We start from the raw sequence: 25,296 nt of genomic DNA, 5'->3' as shown, positions 1-25,296 counted from the left end.
GTCCCTCCAATCTCCTTAAAATTCTGCCCCCCTTGATTAAAGCAACTTCTGCCCTGGGAAAACGTCTCTGGCTATCCACTTGATTATCTCTTACCTCTGCTAATTTTCCTCAAAGAGCAATAACGAGTTTTCTTGTCCAAATGTATAACCACAGCAAGAAGCATAGTCTGTTCAATGAAAGATTGAGTATATAAATACATAACCATAATTTTCTATGTTCTATGACCAGTTACTGCCCAGATTGGCCTCTCACTCACTTAGTAATAAGTTACTTATTACTGTATTTTCTGGCTAAGAAAGATCTCCAGCCACACCTTACTCCTTAAGTGTCAGCAAGAGGACATAGCCACAGTCATCACGAGGAAGCACTGGAGATGGATTGGGCACGTGATGAGAAGAGAGGCCAACTCCATTATCTCAAGACAGCACTTTGTTGGACCCCTGCAGGGCAGAGAAAACACAGGAGACCAAAGACAACTTGGCACCGTACTGTAGAGACAGAGATGAGGACCCTGAACTGTACCTGGGACATGATAAAGAAAATGGCCAAGGACAGAGACAGATGGAGGACAGTCATTGCTACGCTAAATGCCAGTGGCGTAACAGGCAGTAAATAAGTGCCTTTCACTTATCCAAATCCCACTGGGGAGCCATGCTCAATGTAAGTGTAATCCTCAGGTAGAGACACAATGTATTCACTGACCACCAAAGGTAGCACCTACTGGATACATGGAAACTTGTCATGTACACCAGCTAGGAGCAAATTGTTCATTTTTACTAAGTGTTGTGGCACACATTGAACCTGAGACACTCGCACAGGATATTGAAACTCAGATATCATTAATCACAGCCTAACATTTTCAGCCCTGATGCACAGAAGAAAACTTCAAACTACGACACTTGACATTTGCAAAGAAAAACACAATTGATTAATCAGCATTTGGGAGCTACAGCAACCTGACGTTCCAGAATTCCAGCAACTTAGCTTTCCCATTACAAAATGTTTCCATTCAAATACCTCATTTCAATAGCAAAAGCAGTAGACAAATGCCAGAATCCATTACTAAGGAGTTAATAGCAAAACATTTAGAAAATTATAATACTACCAAGCAGAGACAACATGGTTTGAAGAAAAGGAAATCATAACTGATAAATTTGCTAGACTTCTTTCAGGACATTATAAACAGGATGAATAAAGGGCTACCAGTAAGTACAGTGTATTTGGATTTCAAAATGATATTTGATAAGAGCCTGTATGAATGTTTATTGCAGAAGATAAGACGACGTTGGGATAGTCAGCGTGGCTTTGTGCAGGGAAGGTCATGCCTTATGAATCTGAGTTTTTTTTTAAAGGAGGTTTGATTGACGATAAGTCAGTGAATGTTGTCTACATGAACTTTAGTGAGGCATTTGACAGGATCCCTCGTGGTTGACTGATCCAGAAGTTCAAGGCACGTGGGATTCAGGGTAACTTGGTAGATTAGATTTTAAATTGGCTTGGCCATGGAAAACATGAGGGCAGAGGTGGAGGTGTGTTACTCTGATTTGGGGTCTGTGAAGGGCGGTGCTCCAAAGGGTTCAGTGCTGAAACTCCTGTCGCTTGTGATATGCACACTTGATTTGAACCAAAATGTAGGTTGGCTGATTAGCAAGTTTGCAGAACATACAACAGCCGGCAAAGTTGTAGATAGTGAGGAAGGCTGTCAGTATTATTTCATGGACACTAACTTCCCCACCATTGAGGATGTTTTCAAAAAGTGATGTCTCAAGAAGGCAGCATCCATCACAAAGGACCCTCACCACCTAGGATTACTACCATCAAGGAAGAGGCACAGGAGCCTGAAGTAATAATATATTACACACACACACACACACACACACACACACACAAATTTCATGGCATGTATCAATGATAATAAACATGATTCTGGTTCAAAGGATAAGGAAGACATAGATCAAGTGGAAATTATGAATGGAGAAATGGGAGATGAAATATATTCTGGACAAGTGTGAGGAGTTGCATTTTCAGAGGATAACAATGATATATACAGTAAATGATAGGAGCATTAAAGTACAGAACAATCTTGTGGTGCATCTATAGTTCTCTGAAGGTGGCAACATAAGATAAGGTGATATAGAATGCCTAGGGTATGCTGTCCTTGATGGCTTGATTATAAATGTCACAAAGTGCAGCTGTGTAAAACTTTGGTGAGAGCACCTTTGGGGTATTTTGTGCAGTTCTTGTGCATTACAGAAAGAATATGGAGGCTTTGGAGAGGGTGCAGAAGAGGTTCAGCGGGATTAGAGAGCATTAGCCATTAGTAGTTGAGCAAACTTAGATTGTTTCCTCTGCAGCGAAGGCTGAGGAACAACCTTACATCATCATCATCATCATGTGCTGGTCTTATCTATGACCATGACTGTTCTTGGCAAATTTTTCTACTGAAGTGCCTTGCTATTGCCTTCTTCTGGGCAGCGTCTTTGTAAGGCCTTTCACAAGGTCCCGCATGGGAGATAGCTCAGGAAGGTTCAGTTGCTCGGCATTCACGATGAGGTAGTAAATTTGATTAGACATTGACTTTGTGGGAGAAGCCTAAGGGTGTTAGTAGATGGTCACCTCTCTGACTAGTGGTGTGCCGCAGTGATCGGTGCTGGGTCCATTGTTGTTTGCCATCTATAATCAATGATCTGGATGATGATGTGGTTAACTGGATCAGTAAGTTTGTGGATGACACCAAGATTGGGGGTGTAGTGGACAGCGAGGAAGGCTTTCACGGCTTGCAGAATGATCTGCATCAGCTGGAAAAATAGGCTGAAAAATGACAGATGCAATTTAATGCAGACAAGTATTGCAGTTCACTAAGACTAACCAGGATAGTTATTACACAGTGAACGGTAGGGCACTGAGGAGTGTGGTAGAACAAAGGGATTGGGAAATTCAGGTTGGAGAAACACCACCTTATATTCTGTTTGGGTAGCCTCTAACCTGATGGCATGAACATGAATTTCTCAAACTCCAATAATGCCTCCCACGCTTACCAATCCCCCCACCCCCCCACCTTAACCATCTCACATCCTCTTTTCCCTCTCTCATCTCATCTCCTATCCCACTCATCGCCTCCCTCTGGTACTCCTCCCTTTTTTTTTCTTCCATGGCCTTCTGTCTTTCACCAACCAACTTCCCAGCTCTTTACTTCATCCCTCCCGCTCCAAGTTTCACCCATCACCTGGTATTTCTCTCCCCTCTCCCCCCTTTAAAATCTACCCCTCAGCTTTTTTCTCTCCAGTCCTGCCGAAGGGTTTCAGCCTGAAACGTCAGCTGTCCTCTTTTCCATAGATGCTGCCTGGCCTGCTGAGATCCTCCAGCATTCTGTGTGTGTTGCTAGGATAAATGGTCAGAATCCTTTTCCCAGGATGAAAGTGGCAAATATGAGAAGGGGTATAGCTTACAAATATATGAGGTAGTTATTTTTTGTTTTACACAGAGAGTGGTAAGTAATTGGAACATCCTGCCAGGGGAGCTGGTGATAGCACACACTACAGCAACAGTGTAGAGCGATTTTAGAGAACCACATGAACATAAAGAGAATGGAGGGATATGACTATGCGCAAGCACATGGGATTCGTTTAATTTGGACTCATGGTCGTCACATACATTATGGGCTGAGCGTTGCTCCTATGTTTTCCTATTTCATTTTCACTATTTAACTGGAATGGGACTACATACTGAAGTTTCACACAAACATGCACCTTTAAATCACAATACACAAAAAAGATTTTAAAAACCTATACATGCCAAATAATTAGGAATGCTCATGGAATGGTAGCCTTAACTGCAAGGAGTACAGAGAATAACATATGGAAATTGACATGAGAGATGGATCTTGTATTACTACATACGGTTTAGAGTCTATATTTAAGGAAGGACATACTTGTATTGGTGGTAGTACACAGACGGTTCATGCCTCAGGTTATTCCTGAGATGAAAATATCGAAATATAAAGAGAGACTCAACAGGTTTGGCATAAGCATTTTAGTTTAGAGGAACAACATGTGATCTTCTTGAATCTTAAGATTCAGAAGGGAATTGACAAAATGTGTACTGAGAGTTTGTTTCCCCTGAGATGCTATAGTTTCAGAAGAAAGTGTTATTTATTTAAGGTGATGATGAGAGGGAGTTTCTTCTCTTAGAGGATTTGCAAACTCTCTACTTTTTTTGTGCAGAGTCATCAATATGTTAATTACAAAGATTGACTATGATTTGGTTTGTCAATTAAAATATTTTAAAACTTCTACAAATGTACCGTGGAGAGCATTCTGACTGGCTTCACACCACTCTGGCATGGGGGGAGGGGGGGAGGACTACTGCACAAAATTGAAGTAAGTTGCAAAAATTTGTAAAATTAGACAGCTTCATCATGGTTACAAGCCTCCATAGTATCCAAGGCACCTTCAAGGACCCCAACCCACCGAGGACATACCCTGTTTTCATTGTTATTGTCAAAGGCACATACTGCCTGGATGCATATACTCAACAATTCAGTAACAGCTTTGCCATCTGATTTCTAAAGGGCCTTTCAACTCATGAACACTTTTAAAAATTTTATTTCTGTTTTGTTTTGCACTACCTATTTTAACGTAACTATTATACATATATACATACATATACACACCCACACTGCAATTCAGTTTGATCTCTCTCTATTTATTTTTCATGTATTGCACTGCATTGTTGCCATAAAGTTAACAAATTTCTCGACATGTCCCGGTGATATTAAGTGATTCTGATTCTGACTCTGACATATGTTTGAATTACGGAGGAGTCAATGGGCAAGAAAATGGTGCTGAGATCATGATTGCATCAGCCATGACATTATTTAATGGTGCATCAAACCTGAGGAGCCAGTTGGCCTACTCCTGCTACTTGGGTTCTCATGGAGGTGCGCATCGAGCAAATTTTATCAGGACACGAGTGTGTATATTGGGAGATAATTGTGCAAGCAAAGAGAAAAAAACAAAATAGTTATAATAGTAAAAACCAAAAGAAAATCCAGGACAAAAATAAATCATTCTAAAAGACTTATATCTATTAAGTGCTTTTCAAGGTTAAAGTAATCCAAAAGACTTTTCTTCAAATGGGATAGCTCTGAAGTGTGCTAAACATTGTAAGGAAAGTCATTGATAATTGATTTGTACTCAGGAAACTTGGCCAAGCAACTGTACGATCATGAATGGATAATCCATTTTAGTGAATTTCATTGAGGTATTGAAAGGAGCCAAGTCATAGGAAATGATTCCTCCCACTTCTGCTTTTGTTTCCCTCCCTACAAAATAATATATGACTGGTTTTACAGCCACCTGACAAAGTAGATGCGACTCCAATTCAGCAAACACATCTGAAAACTGGTAGACTGTATTCTTCATGAGTTCAAAATAAATTGAAAGATCGGCTAGGGAACAAAAATATTCAAAGCTGACTCTTCTCAAGCAATGGAACATTTTCAAGATTATTCAGTTTGGACCTCAAGCAGTCACTGCTTTTTGACAGAGTTGAGTCATGATTAACTCCACACCTGATCAATTTAAATAATTTAAGGCCTCTTAAAATATGGGACAAAGGAATTCCACGAATGTGTTATGTGTCCAAATTCCCCAGCGTGAAATCGCTTTTTTGCTACGGGGTCTAGAAATAAAACATATTAGCAAAGCCAAAATGCAACAAGTATAGCAAATGTTTTGTGTATGATTTTAAATAATTTAATAACACATAAAAGTTTTTAAAAGGTTATATAGTATAGTGCCACATCATTAAAAAGAGTGACTGAATCAAAAAAGCTGAATGATTACAATAATTGCTATGCAAAATATTCTAACATTGTTAAGTATCTTTCCTGGCCAGTGGTTCTCTGCAGGAATATATAATGGATTTTAAAAATCTATGCATCTCTCAAGAAATGCAACTTGCAAATGAATAAACAACCATTAGAGGAATGAGGGGAGGAAATGGTGAATAATTTCAGACTGCCGTGCTTCTGGTGATCAATACCTTTCATGGTCATTAACAAGGAATTTAAAGGGTTTTAATTTGCACTAATGTTCCAGGTCTTAAAAACTTTAAGAGAACCATAGATACTGGAAATCAGAAAGAAGAAACAGAAAATGCTACAAATACTCAGGAAATCAGCAGCATCTGTGTGGAAAGAGTCTAGGATTCAGGTCAGAGACCCTCCTGTGGCATCTTCCATTTCTGTTTCAAAATTTTCAGCCTCTCTGCACCTTACTTGTATGCCTTTCTTCATGTGCAAGAGGGTACAAGCTAGACATTCTCACCTATAGTTTGCCAAAGTGATGACAGAGTAGGCCACTTGACACAAATTCTTCAGTGTTTTAATTTTGGAGGACCTGTCCTAGACCCAGCATGCAAGTGCAATTATAAAGAAAGCATTGCAGCGCTTCTGCTTCCTTAGGAGTTTTGACGATCTGACATGACATCTAAGACTTTGACAAACATCTATAAACGTGGTGGAGAATATTTTGACGAGCTACATCACAGCCTGCTCTTGAAAGGAAAATTCTATAAGAAGTAGTGGATACAGACCAGCCCATCACGGGTAAAGCCACTATTAAGCATATCATTAAAAGGAGTGACTGAATCAAAACAGCAGAATGATTACAATAATTGCCATGCAAATTATTCTAACAATGTTAAGTACTTTTCTTGGCCTGTGGCTCTCCGCAGGATTAAAAAAAACTATGCATCTCTCAAGAAATGCAGCTTGCAAATGAATAAACAACCATTACAAGAATGAGGAAAGGAAATGGTGAATAATTTCAGACTGCATGAAATGGTGTAGCAGAAACGCAGTACCCATCATCAGGCACCCCCACCACCCAAGACATCCTCTCTTCTCGCTGCTGCCACCAGGAAGAAGGTACAGGATACTCAGGACTCACAGCAGCAGGTTCAGGGACAGTTATTACCCCTCATCCATCAGGCTCTTGAACGAAAGGGGGTAACTTCACTCAACTTCACTTGTCCCATCATTGAAATGTTCCCACAACCTATGGACTCTTCTTTCAAGGGCTCTTCTTCTCATGTCTGGATATTTATTGCTTATTTATTTACTTATCATTTTCTTTCTGTATTTGTACACTTGTTGAACACCCAAGTTGGTGCAGTCTTTCATTGATTCTATTATGGATTTATTCACTATACCCACAAGAAAATGAATTTCAGTGTTATAATTGGTGACAGGCACGTACTTTAATAATAAAATTCACTTTGAACTTGTTCTCACACTCCAGTGCCAATATGAGGCAAAAAAAATTAAGTCACACCCATACTTTCACCAGCTACATTCTTTTAATAATTCGATATGCTCAAGGTGAACCCATTCAATAGTTAAAGAACAATCTGCATATAATGTGAGGACATTGAAGTTTCTGGCCATTCTTTACCAAGAAAGATTCATTCCTTCATGAATTGACAAAATGGAATATTTGGATGAGTTCCGTATTATGCTTGAATAAGGTGTGTAGAAAATGTTTTAGAAATTGGTGGTCATAATCTACATTTTCAATAAAAGCTATGAAAGTTATAGAAGGCACAAATAACCTGTGGGGGGAGGGGAGGTTAGGAGCCATGTATCTGTTCTCTATCTGCTTTAAATTCTGTGCTACACGCTTATTATGGTAACCAGTTACACTAGTGGGGGCATGGTGAAAGCGAAGGCAATAAATTACATATTCTTGCTTATTTTGTGGCAGGTTGAGGCTTGAGACTGGCGGAGGTCGTATCTTTTGCTGACTGCTGAGATAATATTGCTGAATAATGCTGAGATTACACTTGGGCATGCTTAAGTTCATTGCTTCAAGATTGTATGTTTGCTAATTGCCAATAAGGAATCAAATAAAGGATTGACTCTTTAGAACAATCATTTCATTGGAGGTGAGGGTGTGTCATGTGAGCATAACAACTTCGTCGTGGTGCAAACTGGTTAGGTTTTTGGTTTAGTTTTGCCACTACATTCTGTCAGCAAAAATTTTCGACAGTTAAACCCACTAAATATCAGTATTCAGACATGTCCCTGCAATTAGGAGCACCACAGCCTGGAGCAGCTTGTAAAAAGTAACAACCTTTCGTTGATTCATGCTGTATGTTTTTGGGTTTGAAACACAGTTTTGAATGGCCATTTCTGCCATGTCCAGCTGGTTGGAATTAAAAACTGTATTGTGGTGTTTGGCTGAAGACCACTTAGTTCTGTTGAAATGCTAATGAATTGCATTGCTTCCATTGTTGAAAAGCTGAAATGAATTTGCTGTTGTTTTGTCTGGTTTGCGCACTCCGAAAACAACACAAACCCAGCTGGAAGCAGTGACCCTGAAGCCAAGACTAAGTGAGAAATTAAACAAACATGCAGTGTTGAAGGAAATGAAGATAATTACATAGCCTTAGAACGGGCTGTGACTTCATACAAGTTGAAGACAGCATGTCTAATGCACATGCAGCATACTCTTACTAACATTGGTACGCATTAGAATGCAGGCTGATTTAACTAAGTTATATACAAGTGACCCAGCTGGTGGTGTAGTGGCAACAGTGCCAGACTTTGGGACTTGTTCCCCAGTTTGAATCCAGCCGGCTCCCCTGTACACTTTCCATCCGTGCTGGGTTACGAGCTGGTGATCTCTTTGGAAACTCACCCGGCAGAAGGCAATGGCAAACCACTGCTGTAACTTGTCTCGTACGCGGATCCCCACTATGACATAGAGGCGTGGAGGGAAATCGTCCGCTAACCGGAGAAACTCCGGATGAGACGTTCCTATGCAAGATAACAGGTGCTGAAGGATAAACACACATCAAACAACAAGGAAGAACAGCTTCGAAGAAAGATGGAACTGCTTTGGAGAGACAAGGAACAACTTTGAAGAGATTTGGAGTAGCTTAAGTTGTCGGAAGAAATTGCAGCCAAGATGGCCAGAGTTAAAGTGCTAGGGCTTCAAGTGCTGTGAGAGCTAAATGTGCCCCAGCAGAGCAGATCTCTGGTAAGAGTTCCTCTGTTGACATGGAACAAAGAAAATCCAGCTTACTCAATGTGAATGTGCATACATTTGAGGGCAAATGTCTATGAACCACGAGTTTAAACCCCAAGAGGTAGTTCAGGGTATTTCCTCTCAGCCTGTACCAAGGAGGCAGTTTGAACCTCCAAAAGCACAAGGTGCTTCTGAGGACATTGATTTACAGTGTGATGACACTTGTGTTTCAGATGATAAAAGTCTAAATGCCGTGCTGGAGGCCGTAAAGACGCCAAAGGAAATAACAAGCATAGTGATGCAACAACAGCACATTGCACCTCTGCCTAAAAGATGCAGTCTTTTCAAATTGTGCAAGAACATTGGTAATACATCATACTTCTACAATAGGTATGTAGTTAACCAGATTGAATATTCATTAAAAAAGTTAAAAGGTATATATGATTTTGCTTAGAGCCTGAACCAGAGTTGATTCAAATTGGATTATCCATTCTTCCCGCTTTGATACTTGACATTTGCATGACATTTGGCTGAAATAACAAGTCCATTTATTTGCATTCGTTTTCAGGATGTTGATATTACTGGCCGGAGTCGCATTTATTTCCTATCCCATTGCCCTTGTACTAGCTGATTTTCTGAGGCATTTCAGAGGGTAGTTAAAAGTTAACCGCATTGTTGTGGGTCAGCAGTCACATGTAGACCATGTCTTACTTTTCTGAAGCGCTCTACTGAGCCAGATTGCTAAAGACAATCTGTGGTTTTAAAAAAAATATCACTAACTTATTTTCTTATAGTTCATATTACTAAATTAATTGAATTTAAATCCACTCCCACCTACCTTTGTAGGTTTTGAACCCATAACCGGATCATTGAAAAAGTTTTCCTCTTGATAGCTCAAACAAATCATATTTAATGCATTAATTTTATAAACCTCATTTCTGAATTTTAAACCTTAATGTCAGTACTGCAATAACTATTCTAACATAATAACATTAGTTCTGATTGCACTTTAATATCTTTGAGCAAGGAGACTGAGGAAAAACTCCCAGATGTAGAAGCAATACAGGTGATTTTCTTGTTAATGTCAACATTCAAACATGGCTGTTAACAAATATTATATTAACAAACTTATTTGCAAAAGCCAGAGGCATCCGCAAAGCAATTCAATTCATTACAGTTCAAGTACTTACTATTTCAGTAGCAAGATAATATAGATATGAAAACAGCATTCACTGCAATACATCATGATAAAAATCACCAGACCTGTACAATCTATCAAAAACATTATTAGTCTTAACCAGGTACAGTGCTACAATCCATCAAACCTGTACATTAAAGCATCTACATGGAGGCAATAAGATATATATTTGAATGGTAAAGCACTCTACCTGCAGGCTTCACACGAACCCTTAGGATACACATACTGTATGCAAAATATCAGTAGCACCTTACTCTGAAAGGCAATGGCCTTTACCAGAGAATTCTACAAACCATAAACAAATGAAAAGGTTGCTATGAAACAGCAAGGAGTGTTCCCTTAAGTCACTTTACAGCTCACTGAAGTGAAGTAGCAAGGTAGCCAAAGCTGCGTAATGTATCAGGACCTGATGGGGAACTAGGAAGAGTTGAATGTCAATTACGACACGGAACAGTAATCTTTACATAAGAAAATATATGGTTCCTTTTATCTCTTGCCACAGCATGTTGCGCAGTTGAAAGGCAGCCTATTTGAGCCATAATAGGCCTCAGTCACATTGGGCTCCGTTTTCCAGAGATAAAAGCCTTTATGAGTCGTTACAGCTTCCAACACTTGCATAGCATTCTTGTCCACACACTAATGTTTATTGAAGGCAAATGCTTATCAGGGCAATGGAGAGAAACATACAGTCATAACCATTGTCTATTTATATATGTCAATAGAAGATTTACTCACCTACTAATTTATCCCTGCAGAACTTCATAGCATCAGGTTACCTTAGATTTGGGCCCAGAAGATGGTCTAGGAGAAAGAAAAGGAAAGCAGATAGTGTCAGCAAGTCACAATAACATTAAATAACACTGATAACACACATCTCCCAAGTGGAATCTAATAATAACCAATTGTATCATCAGCTTTATTTCAACTTTCACAAAGAGACATACAAGAATATCTCAAAGTAAGATAAAACCAGTCAAATTATTCAATCTTGATACTTAGTGGAAATGCAAGGCAATTATATTCAGATCCCTGGCTTTCTATAAATTTAACCTGATGCATTTTCTGGTAAAATCATGAGCTCATTCTAGGCCAATAGAGAAGAACATTTTAAAATTCAAAAAAAAAACAAGGTTCATTTTTACCTTGGTGAGTTATGAAATTTCATTTCATGATGAAAATTTCATGTCTTATTTCAAGATTTTTAGGAAATAAATAGATGGGTTATTTTTCAAAACTTATACCAGTCTCAAACATATCCACATTTTCAAAATTATAGTGAAGGAAAATACACCTAATCAACTAGGCCAAATGTATGCAGAAACTGCTCAATCATATTTTACAGCTAATGTGAAGAATTCCAGCAAAAAACAATGGCTGATTTAAGTTCGAAAGTAAAAGTACATATATTCCACTATATACAACCCTGAGATGTATATGGTAGCACCTTACTTTGAAAGGCAATGGTCTGGTGGGCATACACAGTAAATCCAAGAAACACAATAGAATCATTGAAAGACCGCACCAGCAGAATGGACAAACAACCAGTGCGCAAAAGACAACAAACCGTGCAAATACAAAAGAGAAATAGTAATAATAATAATAAGTAAGCAAGCAATAAATATCGAGAACATGGGATGAAGAGTTCTTAGGAGTTCATAGGTTGTGGGAATAGCTCAGTGATGGGGCGTAAAGTTAGCCCCTCTGGTTCAAGAGCCTGATAGTTGAGGGGTAATACCTGTCCCTGAACTTGGTGGTGTCGATCTTGATGCCCCTTGTACCTTCTTTCTGATGGCAGCAGCAAGAGAGCATGGCCTAGGTGGTTGGGTCCTTGATGATGGTTGCTGCTTTCCTGCGACAGCACTCTGTGCAGATGTGCTCAATGGTGGGGAGGGCTTTACTCCTGATGGACTGTGCCGTAGTGATTACTTTTTCTAGCAGTTTCCAATCAAGACATTTGTGTTTCAATACCGAGCATGATGCAGCCAGTCAATATACTCTTTACTATTTTGAAGTTTGTCAAAATTTTTGATGTCATGCCAAATCTTTGCAAACTCCTAAGTACATAGAGGTGCTGCTGCGCTTTCTTCATAATTACATTTAGGTGCTGGGCCCAGGACAGGTCCTCCAAAATGATAACACCGAGGAATTTAAAGTTGCTGACCTTCTCCATCTCTGATGCTCTGATGAGGACTGGCTTGTTTGTGGACCTACAATTTCCTCCTCCTGAAGTCAATAATCAGCTCCTTGGGTGAGCCGACATTGTGTGAGAGGTTGTTGCTGTGGCACTACTTAATCATATCTTCAATCTCTGTCCTAAATGCTGATTAGTCTCTGTCTTTGATTCAGCCAATCATAGTGGTGTCATCATCAAACTTAATATGGCTTCGGAGCTGTGCTTAGCCTCACAGTCATAAGTATAAAGCAAGCAGAGGAAGTGGCTAAGCACACAGCCTTGTGGTACGCCTGTGCGGATGGAGATTGTGGGGATCTTGTTGCCAATCCGGACTGACAAGAACATCAAATGAACAGAAGGTCACAAAGTCTGACAGGGCATAAACTAGAAGAATAAAATCTATTCACCGATGCAGTCTAAGGCAGAAAATTGTGAATAACTGCTAGAATTAAAAATAAATCATTTTTTTTACTCCAGAGCAAAGGAGGAGGAAAATTATTGGTTTAGTGGCAAATTTACCTCAAAGATATATAAAACCAACACAGAGGCTGTTTACAAGAGGAGCCAGAGTCGCCCCTACTTCCTGAAGAGGCTGAGGTCCTTTGGTGTATGCTGGCCTCTCCTTCTCCTGTTCTACCAGTCTGATGTCGCCAGTACAATCTTCTATACGGTGGTGTGCTGGGGCAATGGCATCAACACGGGTGATGCCAACAGGCTCAATAAACTGGTTAAAAAGGAGTCAAACTGGACACACTGGAGGCTGTCATAGAACAAAGGACCCTCCAGAAAACCCTGGCAATTCTGGACAATGTTTCTCACCCTCTGCATGCCACCTTGGCTGATCAGAGGAGCACTCTCAGTAATAGACTAAGACAACTGCACTGCTCCAAAGAGTGATATACGAGGCCATTCTTACCCTCGGCCATTAAGCTCTATAATGAGTCAACCTATAGACAGGGAACACCATAAGACCATATGACATAGAAGCAGAATTAGGCCATCTGGCCCATCGGGTCTGCTTCGCCATTCAATCATGGCTGATCCATCTTCTATCTCCTCCTCAACTCCAATTCCTAGCCTTGTCCCCGTAACTTTTGATGCCATGTCCAATCAAGAACCTATCAATCTGTGTCTTAAATACACCCAATGACCTGGCCTCCACAGCTGCATGTGGCAACAAATTCCATAAATTCACCACCCTTTGGCTAAAGAAATTTCTCCACATCTCTGTTTAGAAAGGACACCCTTCTATCCTGAGGCTGTGCCCTCTTGTCTTAGGCTCTTCCACCATAGCAAACACCCTTTCCACGTCTATTCTCTCAGCCTTTCAACATTTGAAGAGTTTGAAGAGATCCCCCCCATCCTTCTGAATGCCAGCGAGTACAGACGCAGAGCCATCATATGTTCCTTGTATGATAACCCTTTCATTCCTGGAGTCATCCTTGTGAACCTCCTCTGGACCCTCTCCAATGCCAGCACATCTTTTCTAAAATGAGGGGCCCAAAACTGTTCACAATACTCAAGGTGAAGCCTCATCGGTGCTTTGTAAAGCCTCAGTATCACATCCTTGTTCTGGTTTCCTAGACCTCTTAAAATGAATGCTAACATGGCATTTGCCTTCCTCACCACTGACTCAACCTGCAAGTTAACCTTTAGGGTGTTCTGCACAAGGGCTCCCAAGTCCCTCTGCATTTCAGATTCTTGTATTTTCTTCCTGTTTAGAAAATGGTCCACGCATTTATTTCTTGTACCAAAATACATGGCCATGCATTTTCCAACATTGTGATGATCCGTCCTGTTAGACTGTTATTAACCTCCGTTTACCAGAGCTCTGTTTACCACACCTTGCTATCATGGACACCCTGGGCAATACTATGCAATATTACCATCACTTCTTAAGTGGACACTGTGAATGTGTCGCCATTACTTATAATATTATGATGGTTCTTGCACTACCATCTTATCAGTGTGAATGAGGAAATACTGTAAATTTTGTAATCTTTGACTTGTGAATTGTGTACCTCTTATTTTTAAAGTAACTTTTTAAAAATTCTTTCTTACCTCTCTTCTATTTGTATGCCTGTGCACTTGCGTTACTGTGATACTGTAATTTCATTTGGGATTAATAAAAGTATCTATATTTCTAAAAACCATTGCAACACCTGGACTGTCAAAAATGAACTAAACGTGTCTCATTTTCTTATTAGCATCAAAACCTACTCTTATAATTTTTTTGCAATGGTAATTAAAGAGATTTACACACCAGAAACACACCTTGCTAGTGTAGATGAGCAGGCAGCTTTTGTAACCAGTATTCTGATTAACCAACAGCTTGTTTGGGTTTGTGTGGCCTTTAAAAAAAAGTTAGCTCATAAGTTGTAATGAACAATTAAGGATGCTTTCTATATTTTCAATCATATAAAGTGATTAAGTACCATAGAAGTGAACTATAAAGACAGTAAGGCTCTTTTGGTTCACCATCTACTTTTCTGGTGGCTGTTTGTTATGATGATAATGTAATTGTGGACTAATCATTGAAATTAATATTTATCAATTATCCTGCTGCAGATCTAAATATATTCGAGATACATCGCAATAGTGAAGAAATTCAGAAGCTAAAGTCAGTTGTTCTTCCCAAACACTGTACACTCATTACACACTAAATCTCAGTTACTCATTTACAATGTTCCAAAATATTATCTAAAAGCTCTGTTTTAATTCATAATCTGGTTTACAGTTTAAGGTGATTGGTGAAAAAAAATAGAAAAGCAAGGAAAACATTTTTTTTTTAAATTGGTTAACATTTGATGTGTTGTTCGACAAGCTGACATAGCCAAGTCAACCATGGCTGTTAAAAAGGAACTGGATATGTACTCTGAAGGAAAATAAATGTGACATAAGAGAATGACAAGAAGCAACAATAAGTGTCAGAAAATGGGCAAGATGCAGGAGGCCTGATAGCCTTCATCGGTATTGTTACTGTTCTATAAACATGAGTCTGCAGATGCTGGAAATCCAAAGCAACACACACACACACAATATGCTGGAGGAACTCAGTAGATCAGGCAGTATCAGTGGAAAGGAATAAACAGTCAACATTTCAGGGACAGACCCTTCATCAGGGCTGAAAAGGAAGGGGGAAAGATGCCAGAATGAAAAGGTGGGCAGAAGGAAAGGAAGGTAGCTCAATAGTGACAGGTGAGGCCAGATGGGTTGGAAAGATAAAGGGCTTAAGAAGGAACCCAACAGGAGAGGAGAGTGGACTATAGGAGAAAGGGAAGGAGGGGGGACCCAGGGGAAGGTGATAGGCACGTGAGGTGAGGTAAGACATCAGAGATTCTTTCCTCACACAGATACCATCACCCAGTTCATCAGCAGCTGTCTATACTTACACAATGTTTTTAACGTAGATGAAAATTCCATGGAAACTACCAACTCTGTACTATTAATTAAAAGAACAACAACAAGATAAATAGGAGGAATTAAAAGGTCTTGACTAATGCAGGGTCTGAAAGAATCAGAAGAAAATGAAGTTTTGAGACTTGGGGAGAAAATGCCAGGTCATTAGGTGTAGGTAGTGGAAGATACATTGCTGAGGAAAGGAGAAAGAGACTGACTATGCAGCCATACAAATAACTGGAGAGTTAAGGGGAAGTGTTTCCCTGGTGTTGGGACTGTTACGGAAAAGAGAGCAGGAAGTGATTCAAGATGTCAATTGGGATCCAGAATTTAATATGACTGATGACTTGCTAACAGCGCATTATATACTTATAATGTAGAGCACATTTACCCCAATGTCCAGATTCTAAAATGCATTCTGTATTCATTTGACAGCAAGATCAGTACAGTGCTACATTACACAGACCCCAACTCAAATTGTGCATAGTTTCCCAGTTGTATTTATGTATAATATATATCACTGTGATAGAACGGTTACCTCTATATGTGATGCAAGCACACATCTTTATTGTCCAGTATATGTTACTATGTTAGAGCAGTTCAACTTATGCCAAACTCCATCTGAAAATGCCTTATAGTTTCCTTTCTGAGTATTTTGGTCAAAAAAAAAGCCTCCATCTCAAAATCTCCAAACTCAAAAGCAGGAATACAGTGCATTTTACTACTGATAATAATGTTAAGCACCAACCACACTACTGTCAACAAGGCCATTTTGAGATATTCCTTGCAAACAAAGGAATTTGAATTTTCAATGAGAATTGCTTAGATTAACCTGTAATAGAAAATAACTCATAAAACAAAACTACTTTCCTCTTCTATAAACCACAAAGAGTGCAAAACACAACATGTTGCAGGATAATTCATCAGCAAACAATACAACAATGTGAAATGTATTTGATATCCTTACAGAGCAAGTACATTTCTGGAGTAATAAACTGCTCACCTGTCTCAGCAATTAAAATATTGAGTATGTGCAAACTACTCCAATGTAGCCATTAAAACATTCTTATACGGACACAAGTACCTATTAACTCCAATTAAGACAATGAGCCAGATTGTGAAAATAAGGGATATTAAAATCACTAATGAGCAAAATCAAACTATATTTTGAAGTCAATTGTCTCTTAAATGGAGCAATGTTTTACTCTTGATCGTTGATTGAGCTCAATTTCCTCTGGGTGATTCTAAATATACTTTTACTTAATATGACTATTTAAGTTGTAAGTTGAGAGGTGGTTTTAGATGACCCATTTCCAACAGCCACTGCATCACACATCAGAATATTACAAAGACACTCAAAATCGGTAATTGTTCATTCCACTAAAGCCCATAGCGGTATCAGAATCATAGGATTGACCTGGTTTTCAGTACATTTTCCTATAACAGTGACATTTAGACCTAGTTCTTTGAAGTGCACCAACATGAACATCCATTGCTAAGCCAGCAAAACAAATGCTTTCCTTTGAAGGGGAAGTTATTTTGTTAGCTGCAATTGATTTTTTTTTTGGATGCAAGATTCATTTAATATTTATATTTCTGTAAACAATACAGTACACTAGTGGGCAAGCTGCCCTAGGAGTGATCAACACTGGGTCCTGAACCATGCAGTAAGATTCATTGTGTTGGTGAGGTACGAGCTTGTAATGAGCCCCACAAGACAGACAGCGTTGAGCCTCGCCCCCATGAAGCCAGAACCAGACGACAGAAGTGCTGTCCTCCTCACACATACAGCCCACGAGCTTCTTGTTGGTGATTGATGGGACAATGTGAGGATCACTCTTTGTCCCAGCATACTCCTTTGGTTTCAATACGTTGTATGGATCCTTCCCGGTTTTCATAGCCTGAATAATTATCTTTTCCAGTCCTGTTGCCTGTTCCTCATCAGTAGGAATGCTGCCCAATGCCAGCCACCGACCGGGGACGCAGCCCATGCCCAGGGCAGAGCCGGTAGCTCAAGTCACCCCCAGCCCCAAGCCCCGCCGCCCACCAAGCAAACCCGACACTGATGCTGCTCATGCCACCATCTTCCCCTCCACTACAATTGAATTTTAACTCGTGTTAGACACATAGACAACTTAAGACTAAACTGTGATTCATTCAGGATGCAACAATAGCCAGAATGAAACGAAAGGGAAGTGAAAAATTAAAGTCATGCTCCTAAAAGGGATTTGAAATGAGTCTACTCACACTTGGCTGGTCACATTCATTCAGACTCCACACCCCTCCACAACATCTACAGTGGGAAAGGTTACTGCATATACAACCATAAAATATAGAAGCAGAATTAGGCCATTTGACCCATAGAGTCTACTCCACCGTTTCATCATGGCTAATCCATTCCCCCCCTGGCTCCAATCTCCTGCTTTCTCCTTGTATCCCTTCATGCCCTGACTAAGCAAGAAATCCATCAGCCTAGTCCTTAAACATACCCAATGACAGCCTCCTATGGCAACAAATTCCACAGATTCACCACTCCCTGGCTAAAGAAATTCCTCCTCACCTCCGTTCTAAATTGATGTCCCTCTATGAAGAGGCTGTGTCCTCTGGTTACTGCATATAAGTCCACAGCAGCTGCAGTGAGAAAGGTTACTGCACGTTTCTCGCACTAGGATATTGACCACTTTTCTGACCTTAGGTCTGGCCAATGGATTAACTCAGAAAATCTGCCACAAAAATGGGGCAATAATTTGAAATTAAAATGGGAAAATCTCTTAACATACAAATGGATTGTTGTTCAGAAGTATTTCAATGGCATATTAAGACATTTGGGGTTGGGTCACACAGCATAAAGACCTTCAAGAGCCAAACATGCAAGATATAAGCAAGTGTGTATGACAGAAAAACTCTTGCACATAAGACCATAAGGCATGGGAGCAGAGCTGGGCCATTCAGCCCATCAAGTCTGCTCTATCATTCAATCATATCTGATTTATTATCCCTCTCAACCCTATCTCGTGCCTTCTCCTCATAATCTTTGACACCCTTACTAATCAAAACCCTATCCACCTCCGCTTTCAATACACCCAATGACTTGTCCTCTACAACCATCAGTGGCAATGAATTACACAGAGTCACCACCCTCTACCTCCTCATCACCAATCTAAAACTGCATCAGGAATCATTGTTGTGCCAAGGTACAGAGTTCAGTGGTTTTTTTAGAAAGTGTATGGAGGGTGAGGCAGCAATGGGTGTCGGATGTGTCTGGACCAGCGGCTGGTGATTGGGGAAGTGTGGCCAGATGTGTATAAATGGACACACTAAAGAGTGGAAAACAAGGGGATCGGATGAAGAAACATTCTCAAATATTGATGTAACTGCAAATGGTGGATATCTCAGAAACCATAGCAACACTGATTCCCCTTTCATGCTGAAACAGGCCACAAGCCATCAGTATGAGTGACCTGGACTACTTACAGTTACCAAATGTCCAGAAGAATTTTGTACAGGTGATGTCAAGTGATAACTGATGTCACTGTGTTTTCCTGGGCAGTTAAACTCACAGACCACCCAAAATGAACATCCAGAAAGATGAACACTTACTTTTACAGATGCTGGAAATCCAAAGCAACACACACACACAATGCTGACGGAACTTAGCAGGTCAGGCCATGTCTATGAAAAGGAATAGATAGTCATAGTTTTGGGCAGATGATTGAGAAGGAAAGGGGTAGATACCAGAATAAAAGGTGGGGGGAGTGGAAGGAGGCTAGCTGGATGGTGATATGTGAAGCTAAGTGGGTGGGAAATGTCAAAACATCAAGAACTGGAGAAGGAATATGAAAGGAGATTTCTCTTTCTGGTAAACCAATTAATCCCCTCACTTCCTCTGTTCCCCTCACTTCTTCTGTTCCCCACTCTGACCTTTTACCTCTTCTCACCTGCTCATTACTTCCTCTGGATCCCCTCCTCCTCTCCTTTCTTCCAATGCCCACTCTCCTCTCCTATCAGATTCCTTCTTCGCCAACCCTTGACCTTTCCCACCCACCTGGCTTCACCCATTCCCTCCTCTACCTATTTATTTTGACGTCTTCCCCCTTCCTGCGCAGTCCTGAAGAAGGGTCTTGGCCAGAAGCTTTGACTGTTTATTCATTTCCATTGATGCTGCCTGGCCTGCTGAGTTCCTCCAGCACTTGGTGTGTGTTACATTTACATTTCACATCTTCAATAACATTTCATTTGTGTAGCACAATCATTGCCCCATGTACAATTCTACAATTCTAGCTTGGCGTCTTTAAAATAGTGAAGACAGTGGGTATAATACCTTCCTGAGCCTGTCCTTCTATTTGAACTACAGCAGGCTGGCTTCATTTCTTCACTATTTGGAGGTTCAGATTTTCCATTGACAGAGTCCTGCATAGAGTCACAGAGAAGCACAACACTGAACAGGCCCTTCGGTCCATCTAGCCCATGCTGAACTATTTAAACTCCCTATTCCCATTGACCTGTACTAGAAACACAGTCCTTCACATCCCTAACATCCATGTACCTATCCAAACTTCTCTTATATGTTGAAATTGAGTTTGCATGCACCAGTTGTGCTGGCAGCTCATTCCACACTCTCACAACCCTCTGAGTGAAGAAGTTTTCCCTCATGTTCCCCCAAACTTCTCATTTTTCATCCTTAATCCATGACCTCTGGTTGTAGTCCTACCCAACCTCAGTGGAAAAAGCCTGCTTGCATGCATTAGACAAGAACTTAAACTTGTAATCCATTACCTGCTCCCTGAATGAACAGTCTAATGGTGGGAAGCATATGAGCATAAAGTATGTTCAAATTTGCCATGAGCTGGCAGGATTCCTAAACCGTTTGCACAAGAGCATAACGCTCTGAAAACTTCACAGATCTCTCCATACGCCTGTGCTTCCCAGTCTCTGTTCCTTTCATCAGCTCCCCGTTCCTGAGCCATTTGTGCACATCTTACTTTCATTAATCATCTCAGAATTTCAATGTTCCATCACTTGCAGCTTGAAAATCTCACAAGCCCATGCTATTCCTCCTTAAAGCTCTCTCTCACAGGCGCCCACGCACACACCTTCCTAAAAACTCCTCTGAACAACCTAACTTTCCTTTTATGGTTTGGCTTCAGTAACACCAGAGCATTAAAATAGGCTCTTCAGTCCAACTAGTCCATTCTGTCCAAGATGTCCATCCAAGCAAGTCCCATTTGCCCATATCCCTATGAACCTTTCCTATTCATGTACACATCCAAGTATCTTTTAATTGTTATACTGTATCTGCCTTAAACACTTCTTCTGGCAACTTCTTCCTCTGTGTGAAGTAGTTGTCCCTCAGGTGCCTTTTAAATTTTTCCCCTTTTATGCCCTCTAGTTTGTGGTTTCCCTTACCTGGGAATTCATCCTATTTATGGCTCTCCTACCATTACAGGCACTTATAAGGTCACCCCCTTCAGTCTTCTACACTCCAAATGAACAAAGACCTAGCCTGCTCAATCTCTCCATAAAACTCAAGACTTCAATTTATCTTTGATTTTGACCTTGCTAACTGCTTTGATCTGTTTGAAAGGTAGTGCTGTTAAAAAACATTTTCTGGTCACAGTCCTTTGGAGGAATAGTTCCAACCAACTCATAGAAAAAGAGATTTAGCAAGAAAAGATTTTGAGGCAATTTTGCAAAAGGACAGTAAAGGGAAATTGGCAAATGATCTTAGCTACTAGCAAGAATGATGTTAAAATAACTTTTGTTGCAAGAAAACACAATGGAGAAAAAAATCACACTTTCTAATTCTGTTTTCTGATTGGAACTAACTGGCCAACAGCTCCTGCAGTGATCTGCTGAACCATTTGCAGTGTACAGCACAGCTTTATATTATACTTCAGTCATTATTGCTACAAATCCAGCTGCAGTAGGGAAGTCATTTTACTCTAAGGTACATGTCAGAGCTTGGATACGAACACCAGTTCTCTTTTTGGGTCACACATTTAGAAATCTGGGAAATACTCAAAACAAAAAAAAATCCCTGAGAGATGTCACATTTCAATGAGACAGCAGAGGAACTTTTACACTGTGTAAGTAAATCAAGTAGTTTGGTGGTTCATCTCAAGAGGAAGAACCAGAGAAAGAGCTGATTGATGCTGTAGGAACAATTACTTGCTGAACTCCAAGGTGCCAGAATGTTAAACACCTTTCCAATATTTGCTTCATGTGTTATCACCAATGCAGTACTTTTTTTTTCCCCCAGTACAAACCACTGTTGCCAATAAGCCTGGTTCATATGGCACCAGCTCCCAACTCACATCAGTCACCTTACTCCCATCATCCCCAATGCCCTCCTGTTTGCTCTGCAACTGACATTACTGGGCACTGCACAACAGTGCCAAATGGGAGAGACTGGATGGAGCTGGCAGGTGGATCACAATCAGTCAGAAAATCTGGGATTCAAAGTTCAAAGTAAATTTATTATCTCTGTGTGTGTGTGTGTGTGTGTGTGTGTGTGTGTGTGTGTGTGTGTGTGTGTGTCACCATATACCACATCGGGATTCATTTTCTTGCAGGCATTCAGAGTAGAACAGAGAAATACAATAGAATCAATGAAAAGCTACACACAAAGACTGACAAACAACTAATGTGTAAAAGAAGACAAACTGTGGAAATTTTGAATAAATAATCAATACTGAAGAGTCCTTGAAGATGACTCCATAGGTTGTGGAATCAGTTCAGAGTAAAGGTGAGTGAAGTTATCTATGCTGGCTCAGAAGCCTGATGGTTGAAGGATAAAACTGTCCCTGAACCTGGTGGCGTGGGACCAAAGACTCTCCCTGCACCTCCAGCCCGATGGTAGTAGTGAGAAGAGAGCATGGCCTGGATGATGGGAATCCCTGATAATGGATGCTGCTTTCTTATAGCAATGCTCCTTGTAGGTATGATCAGTGGGGAGGGCCTCTCCTGCAAAAGGATTCGGAAGCTGTGAAGGAATACTGGCAATTCATATTCCGGGGAAGAGGGAGCTCACTGTTCTATATTTTTATCTTCCTCTGTCACACTGCAAGATTATTGCAGGCTTCCCATTGCTTAAGATTGTTATGCCTCCTCTCTATAAGCCACTGCTGTTATTTGACGAAAAGGCAAAAAAAGAATGTTAGTGGATAATCTCAGTACCGGTGGGCCTTTGTCCAGCTCCCTACCTGCTTATTCTAGTCCTTGCTTACCCTCGGCTTCCATGTGCATCACATATTAGCTCTCCCAAATCTAATTCTGGCAAGTCCCAGAACCTGCACACTGATGCCACCCCGCACATCCCCAACCCCATTTAAATCATTCTGGCCCAATAACCACCAGTTCAATAATGCAAAGCTTCAATAGTTTTTGCGGTCTGCTCACAATTTAACAGTTATTATTTCAGCTCGTTCCTGCATTACTAACTTGAGGCAAGGTCACTTCCACTCTGCCTACATCTTCCTTAGTGGCCTGTTAATTAAAAATAATATAAATTAAAATTAAAGTGTACTATGTATTTTCTGGGACGTTGCCCCATCCAGCTCACATCTTTGATGCACCCTCTGTACGCCTCGCTTTGAACTACAACCCCCTCCCCACAACTCTCTTTAATTGTCCTCTGTAACTTTTCTTGTTCATTCCACGTCACTCCTCTGCATCATGACCTTTTGGTCCTACTCTTCCCCCTCACTCTTTTTCACCCTGACCACACGGGGCAATCACCAAGTGTGACAGAGATTTCCCTTTTTCTCATGCAGTTGCCACTCAAGCATATTCAGTGACAGAAAACTGGATTACAGGTAGGAGCAGAGTGGATCCAAGCACACGGGTGGGTCTTCAAAATAAAAGCAGAAAATATTGTGAAAACTTAGCAGGTCAGGCAACATCTGTGGAAAGATAAAGGGGCTTCAGCTTGAAAGATCAGGTTTATTTTTCTTTTGATAGATGATACCTGACCTACTGAACATTTCCAGCATTTTGTTTTTATTTCAGAGTTCCAACATCTGTAGTTCTATTTTATTTTCACTATTTTCAGTTAGAAGTCTTCCTCCTCACTGCTGGTATTCCAAGTAGACTTTGGAATTTTATTACAAGCATCTGGATCAAACAAATAAGCTCATCAAGGTTCCTGCTGTAGAAGCCAGAACAAGTACGCATCTGGAATTGCTTCTCGGAAACTTTCATACAAAGCTTAGTGAACTTGACAAGTTTGTGGAGGGGTAAAAGCTCTTTCCCTTTCACCACAAAGTACCACAGTTATTGTTTACTTTCTGGCTTGTGAAGAAAATGCCCCTGTGCACAAACAGTGTTTCCTAGGAGGCCGTACTATATTATGGCGTCATGGACCAGCACACCTCCCACCTCCCAAATACGTTAAATTTCAGTGGAGCTCAAGTTTCATGCACAACTGAAGAGATAATTACATTAAACGTGGGACCAATGAATAGTGTTTGGTTTTACAGGGAAGGCTGGCAGGTTTAGGCCCAATTGGTCAGTGATTGTTGTTGGGAGGGGTTGGATATGAGGAGCAATTGACCTATCAGATCAAGGATTGGGGAATTCTTGCATGATCAAGTCTTTGCATGAGAAGCCCAGGGTTGGGGCTTCTATCCAGGGAGATTCAGAGCTTTGATTGCACAGGAAAATCAAGGGGCTGGGGGAAGCTTGGAGACTGGTCCCTCGGGGAGATTGTTGAGCTTGGAGGGTGCAAAATGTGGCAAGTGATTTGGAGAAACAATTTTGTCAATTCATGCTGATCGTGGTAAGTACAGTACAGAGAGGAGTTAACAAACTCAGCTTTTTGCTGTGTTGTGATTAAAAGGCTTCCCCAGGGCTGTCCAATGATGGTCACTCCAAGGAAAACTGGAAGGAAGTTCCACTGCATATTTCAAAAGGATTGACAACATTCCATGCTAATGCACCTAATGCTCAAGACTAGCAGGAAAGTGTTTTTTTTTGTTTTTCTGTCAGATAATTCTGAGCAGAAGTGTTACGCTATTGAATTTGAAGGCTGATTCTATAAGGATGTGACTCCTTTTTAAATTGGAATAAGATCAGGCCTGCTCCGCCATTCCATCACAGCTGATTTATCATTCCTTTCGGTCCCATTCTACTGTCGTCTACCCATAATCTCTGACACCCTTACTAATGAAGAACCAATCAACCTCCAGTTTAAATATACTCAATGACATGGCCTCCATAGCAGTCTGTGGCAATGAATTCCACCCTCTGGATGGAGAAACTTCTCATCTCTGTAACATAGACAAAAGCTGGGTATATTTCCTTGGACAATATTTTAATGTACTCATTTTAGAGATGGCACTTGTTTATTTTAAAAACATTTTTTGGATCTGGACATCACTGGCTGGACTAACATTATCTTTTATTGCCTTTGAGAAGGAGATGGTAAAAATCAAGTGCTGGTGACAATGAAAGAACAGCAATGTACATCCAAGTCAGGATGACATGCAACTTGGAT

General features: G+C 40.5%; 1 protein-coding gene across 4 annotated transcripts in view; it reads right to left on the bottom strand.

The window, feature by feature from the left end:
- Positions 1 to 25,296, bottom strand: part of atp8b4 (ATPase phospholipid transporting 8B4) — a 304,768-nt gene that overhangs the window by 179,000 nt on the left and 100,472 nt on the right. For all 4 annotated transcript variants that reach the window (XM_072278231.1, XM_072278233.1, XM_072278230.1 and 1 more), the window contains one exon: positions 10,967 to 11,032. In XM_072278231.1, coding sequence (XP_072134332.1) covers positions 10,967 to 10,994 — 28 coding nt within the window. In that variant the 5' untranslated portion in view covers positions 10,995 to 11,032. The remainder of the gene's footprint in view (positions 1 to 10,966; positions 11,033 to 25,296) is intronic.

This window comes from Mobula birostris, chromosome 14 (genome assembly GCF_030028105.1).
Source record: "Mobula birostris isolate sMobBir1 chromosome 14, sMobBir1.hap1, whole genome shotgun sequence".
NCBI lineage: Eukaryota > Metazoa > Chordata > Chondrichthyes > Myliobatiformes > Myliobatidae > Mobula > Mobula birostris.
This window is presented reverse-complemented; position numbering and strand designations above follow the sequence as displayed.